Here is a 5,615-nt window from a genome sequence, read left to right as displayed (position 1 = left end):
TTAGGACTGTTCTTGTTGAAATTGCCTCCATCCTGAACTCAAAACCTCTGGGCTATGTGTCAAGTGATATAGCTGATGTTGACCCTGTTACCCCTAATTCGCTATTGCTTGGAAGACGTGATGCATCACTCCCTCAGGTAGTTTAGATTGAGGGAAGAAGCGCTGGAGGCATAGTCAGATACCCGCTGACCAGATCTGGAAAATCTTCATACGTAGATATCTGCCACCACTACAGTCTCGTGGTAAATGGCAGAAAGATCAGGAGAGTGTAAAAGAGGGTGATGTAGTTATGATCATGGACCCCCAACAGATACGTGCCAAGTGGTTGATCGGACGAGTCACTGATGTGTTCAGTGGTTCAGACAAGAAAGTGCGCTCTGCCAGTGTAAGAGTTGGGAAACAAGACTATCAGAGACCAGTATCCAGATTGGTGAAGCTGCCAGATCTGGACAACGAGTGATCAAAATGTTGATATAAATGTTGAGTATAAATGTTCTGATGACCTCATCTAATGTCAAGATGACATGTGACTGTTTTATGTGACTGTTAAGAGTTTTTGAGCATGCTTCTAGAATCAGCTCAGAGACAAAAATGCTGAAATTTTCAGTGTCTTTAATCCAAACAAAAGACTTTGGATATATCTTAAGAATTTCTTCATTTATAAATTATTTCAAATTTTGTAACCAAATTTGGGGGCGGCTGTTAGAGAAAAGTGTTTTTTTTTTCCTAATCCGATTCCGCTCCATGATACCCTTTCATAATCCACCCAGTAACTGTAATCAGTATTACTTTCCACCCTTGAATCCAACTTTTATACCTGTTGCCATGTGACCTGGACAACATGTGCTCTTGAGTGAGAGTATATGTGTGTGTGACACATTGGTGCCATGAAGTCTGAACCAGTGAATTAAACTAATGAAACCAGAACCAGCATTTACTATTTTTCATAGCCATCTTGTAATATATATAGTTACTTTAAAATATTTTCCGGTATGATACCTTGTTTAATGAGGACGTCCTTAAGAAAGATGTGTGATGAAGCATCGACGGATCCACTGGGGGTCGGGTGTGTGTGCATTTCAAACTGCTGATGGAAGCTGTCTCCCAGAAGCAAACACTGAAAGTACAGTTTGAGCCACATGTCATTAATTCATCTGCATGGGTTGGTTACAAAGTTCAATTAGCCTTCTGCTACTGTGGTACGAAGAAGGTTATCAGAGATGGCTACGTATTGGTTATGCTTTTCTCTGGTATGTCCTCAGAAATGTCCATTACACATTTGTCAGTCATTTGATCAGAATATTCAGGGAAACCAATAAAGTAATGGATCGCACACGTCCTGGACGGCAGAGGTTGACGTCAGATCGTGAAGACCGGACACTGCTGACGCTCATAAACATAATGAAACGTTTGAATTGTACACCTCGCCCAGTCTGTCGACTGAAAGTGTATCGTCCAAATCGTGGTTTGCCTGGACTGTTTTCCGCCTATTAGATCTCGATATTCGTAACTCACTTTACTGGTGGGCAAAGTATTTAACCACGACGTCGTGAAAAGCTAACAAGCCTGGAAACAGCCTCCGAAATAACACTAAAACCTAAACTTCCAAAACATTACCATTATCCCCGACATAAATACATTGCCATCAAATATCCATACCCTGTTTTATTCATTTTGTCATAGTCATGCATCTGTGCATTTTCAGCCAGTTCACGATAATTGAGGAAGGAAAACAGTGCTTACTTGATAAACAGTGAAACACAATGTACACAGAGGGTACTGCGAATTGCGCCACTAGACGAGGCGATTACTGATAGCTTTAACAACGGTTGTGATCACAGACACGTCTGCCATATATGTAAGCACATTTCGGCCGGCATTGCGAATGCCCGATCAGAAGGTGGCCGGGTAAACTCCTGCTTGTCGAGAGGCGATGAACTATTTGGTTTAGCTCTGCGCTTCAGGTAATCCTCCTCCATTTCGTTATAACACAATGAAGTTACGATACATTGGATAATCGCGGGTGGACACTGATGTCTTCCTTTTACTTGCTATATCGTTGAGATTGAAAGCTTACCGCTAACAGATGGATTCAGGTCGGTTCATCCACCGTACATTATGTCCACGTACGATTCGTACACCGTGTGCAGTCAGTTCGTCCAGAGTTTGCAGTCAGGTCGTCTACCGAAACTTTCTGAATATTGACGGTTGAATTGTTTTAACAGTGACATATAGATAGATGTATTGAGTTCCTTGCAATGGAGGGGCCGGCAAACAAGCAAATTTTGCCCATATTAAACTTCACACATGAGAATGCATATTGATCGTGACATTGTCATTGATGTGAAGAAATAGAATTAGGGTGAAAAAAGTAAACTCAAACTCCTCCAGTTATTTATTAAGTTAAGTATTTATTTACTATCTCTCAGATCGAGTGGACGAACAGTCTGCTCGTCATTCTTGGCGGTGGACGAAATCGACGATCGTCTTCGGTGGACGAATGTGTTTGGTGGACGAATGGTCTTTGAACGAAATGTATGGTGGAAGAACCGACGGGACATCTGACAAATCGGAGTCCGTTTAAAACTACGAGAAGGCATGTTCATACACTAGAACATTTTCTGACTGATAGATAAAACTGTTTTGCAGAGGCGTGGAGGAAGCAGCCACTATGACCAACCACACTCCCACCGGTGTTCATCCTGAGCCCGTCGGCCACTACATCCACTGGCCTATACTGCTGTATTTTATTGTGATCTTCATTTGTGGCTTGTCCGGGAACACGCTGATACTGTATGCATATCGTTACCGGATGAAGGAAACTATATTTGGCTTTTTTGTTCAAATACTTGCAACTGTTGACATGACAACAGTTATGATATCACTTCCTGGCTCGTTTGTGTTCCGATATTTCTCTGCAACTTTGGACTTAGTACAGATGTGCAAGTTTCTTATATTCATGAATCACTTGAACTCCCTCGTGTCAGGTCTTTTGTTGTCAGTAATCGCCTTTCAGCGCTACAGATTGGTGTGTCGCCCACACGGTAAACAGATAACAAAGGCTCTGGCTAGGAAACTGTGCCTCTCTGGGATGTGTCTGGCATTTTGTCTAAGTCTTCCGATCATATTTATCGTTGGAGTGTCCAAGAGCCCTACTTTAGTTGGTAACCAAACCTACGGCTTGCCAACCTGTGACTACGAAGAACGCCGAAAAAAGAAAGGAGAGTCCATAGTATATGCTGTGCTTGTGGACGCAGAATTTGCTGGAATCGCTGCCTTTCTCGTCGTAGTCTACTCCCTGATTGGAAAAGACTTATATAAAAGGTTGAGAGCAAACAACAACGAAAACGCCTATCACGTGAAGAAAACTACGAAAGTGTTTTTCATGTTAACAGTTGTGTTTTTGGTGTCAGTGGCACCCTTAATGATGATATCCACGATCTTCAGTGTATTCCCTGACCCTCCTAACTTCTCGGAGATTACACTCACCTTGTTCGACTTCGGCGTGTACCTCCCTCACGTCAACTGTGTCGCTAACCCTGTCATTTACAGCTTCACATCCAAACAGTTTCGCACTGAATGTCTGTCCCTGTGTACTACCTGTCGCAATTCCAAGACCCGGACTGAGGCTTCATCCGATTCCAGAACAGCAACCACATCTTTGTAACATCCGGGATAAGAACCATCTTTGAATGCGTGAGCAGTCGTGTTAGAATTGGTCTTCAGCAGTGGCGACTGAGATGGTCACGTTTCGCTGATTGGGTTGGCACATGTCATCGTATCCCATTTGGGTATCGTGGTGTTCATCTTGACTGTCTGGCTCAGACTCGATCATTTACATACCGTCGCCATGCAACTAGAATATTGCTAAGTGTGTCATTCAGCAGTGAAAAGCCAGTGGGTATGCAACATTACAACTGTTCGTCAGCAACATATACCAGTTGATTCAGGCATCATTTGGACTGGGTTCTCAGGCACACTGTCTTATTTGTTTGTTTGTCAGTGTACACAGCGATGTGGTTGTTTGCTTGGCAGTGTACACAGTGATGTGGTTGTTTGCTTGTCAGTGTACAGAGTGATGTGGTTGTTTGCTTGTCAGTGTACACAGTGATGTGGTTGTTTGTTTGTCAGTGTACAGAGTGATGTGGTTGTTTGCTTGGCAGTGTACACAGTGATGTAGTTGTTTGCTTGGCAGTGTACAAAGTGACGTGGTTGTTTGCTTGTCAGTGTACAGAGTGATGTGGTTGTTTGCTTGGCAGTGTACAAAGTGATGTGGTTGTTTGCTGGCAATGTACAAGGAGTGGTGACATGGCTTAATGCTCACAACATCCTTCACTGGATTGTCTGGATCAGAATCCGTTATTTATAGCCCATTTCACGTAGCTGAAATTTCGCCGAGTTTGTTGTGAACTATCAAGCGAACACAATTTCTGCTTATTTTTTGTTCCAGTGTATAATTGTTATGTTTGTATTCAGGGAAGACAATCACTGAGCAACAAAACACAACCATGAAGCATCCGGGATAGTATCCTTCTTGTGATGTGGTTTTGCCCATTGTAGCCAATGTGCATTATCTCGAGTCCACGAGAAAAAAATAACAGTTCTGTCGTTGTTTTCGTTATTTCCAACAGCGTTCTGCTGTCCGTTTTTACTGTACTTCAGTTATGCAGTTGAGAGATTAGTTTCACTTTCGCTGTTTCGATATGTTTCAACAAACTTATGTTCAGTTACTGAAAGTGTTTGCCTTGAGGTATTTTTCAAGAAGGTCGAGAAATCACTTCGAACATTAATTTTGACAAATCGTATACATGCAAATTACATGTCACACACCAAACATCTTTTAAAAGCGAATACATTCCAAATAACTATGGTTGTAAGGAAGTGCAAATGGCGATGCACTCTCAAAACATTCAATAATATCATGTCAATATTGATTGACTCCGATAAATCTCATAAATATTTTTAATCGCAAATAAAAAAAGTGAAGATCCCCTACTTTTGTTGAAGAGTATATATCCATTGTTAGATTCAATTTAACAAACGTCAAGCTTATAAGTAAGTTATTTCTTTGATGCCATTATATCGTACGGAAGTACGGAAGCGTATTAGGGTCACGGTGAAGATTTTCCCCTACGTAGGACATACTATCCCCTACATATATAACATATAGTGGGTGTTTCAAGTGAGAATGAAGATTTTATGGATATCAACTTCTTTATGAGAGAACACAACGTTTCGGAGTTAATGCTTACTCCTTCATCAGGGCTGATGAAGGAGTAAGCATTAACTCCGAAACGTTGTGTTCTCTCATAAAGAAGTTGATATCCATAAAATCTTCATTCTTATGTATTTACACTTCTAAATGACATTCAAAGACTTGTTTCAAGTGAGTCTAGACTTTTGATGGGTAGTATCTCCTCCTACGTAGGAGATACTAATTCCTACGTACGACATACTATCTCCTACGTAGGACTTAGTATCTCATACGTAGGAGGAGATACTACCCATCAAAAGTCTGGACTCACTTGAAACACTCACTATATATTACTAGTATTTATGCATATATGGTTACAACGAAGACGAATTTCTCCACCAACTTGGGGGAAACAGCTTCA

The 5,615-nt window shown here is 41.4% G+C and overlaps 1 protein-coding gene across 1 annotated transcript; it reads left to right on the top strand.

The window, feature by feature from the left end:
- Nucleotides 1-1,877: 1,877 nt before the first annotated feature.
- LOC137276881 (orexin/Hypocretin receptor type 1-like) lies at nt 1,878-4,991 on the top strand. Its single transcript, XM_067808529.1, has 2 exons — nt 1,878-1,964; nt 2,650-4,991. Exon 2 carries the CDS (start codon nt 2,672-2,674, stop codon nt 3,665-3,667), a length of 996 nt encoding a protein of 331 aa, XP_067664630.1. The 5' UTR covers nt 1,878-1,964; nt 2,650-2,671; the 3' UTR covers nt 3,668-4,991.
- The last annotated feature ends 624 nt before the right edge of the window (nt 4,992-5,615 follow it).

The sequence above is a fragment of the Haliotis asinina genome, chromosome 3, assembly GCF_037392515.1.
Source record: "Haliotis asinina isolate JCU_RB_2024 chromosome 3, JCU_Hal_asi_v2, whole genome shotgun sequence".
NCBI classification, from domain to species: domain Eukaryota; kingdom Metazoa; phylum Mollusca; class Gastropoda; order Lepetellida; family Haliotidae; genus Haliotis; species Haliotis asinina.
Note: the sequence above shows the minus strand (reverse complement) of the source record. Positions and strands in the feature narration are given on the sequence as shown.

What these genes read in the sequence shown, in the direction of transcription:
- LOC137276881 (XM_067808529.1), top strand. Translation starts at nt 2,672, where the DNA reads ATGACCAACCACACTCCCACCGGTGTTCATCCTGAGCCCGTCGGCCAC.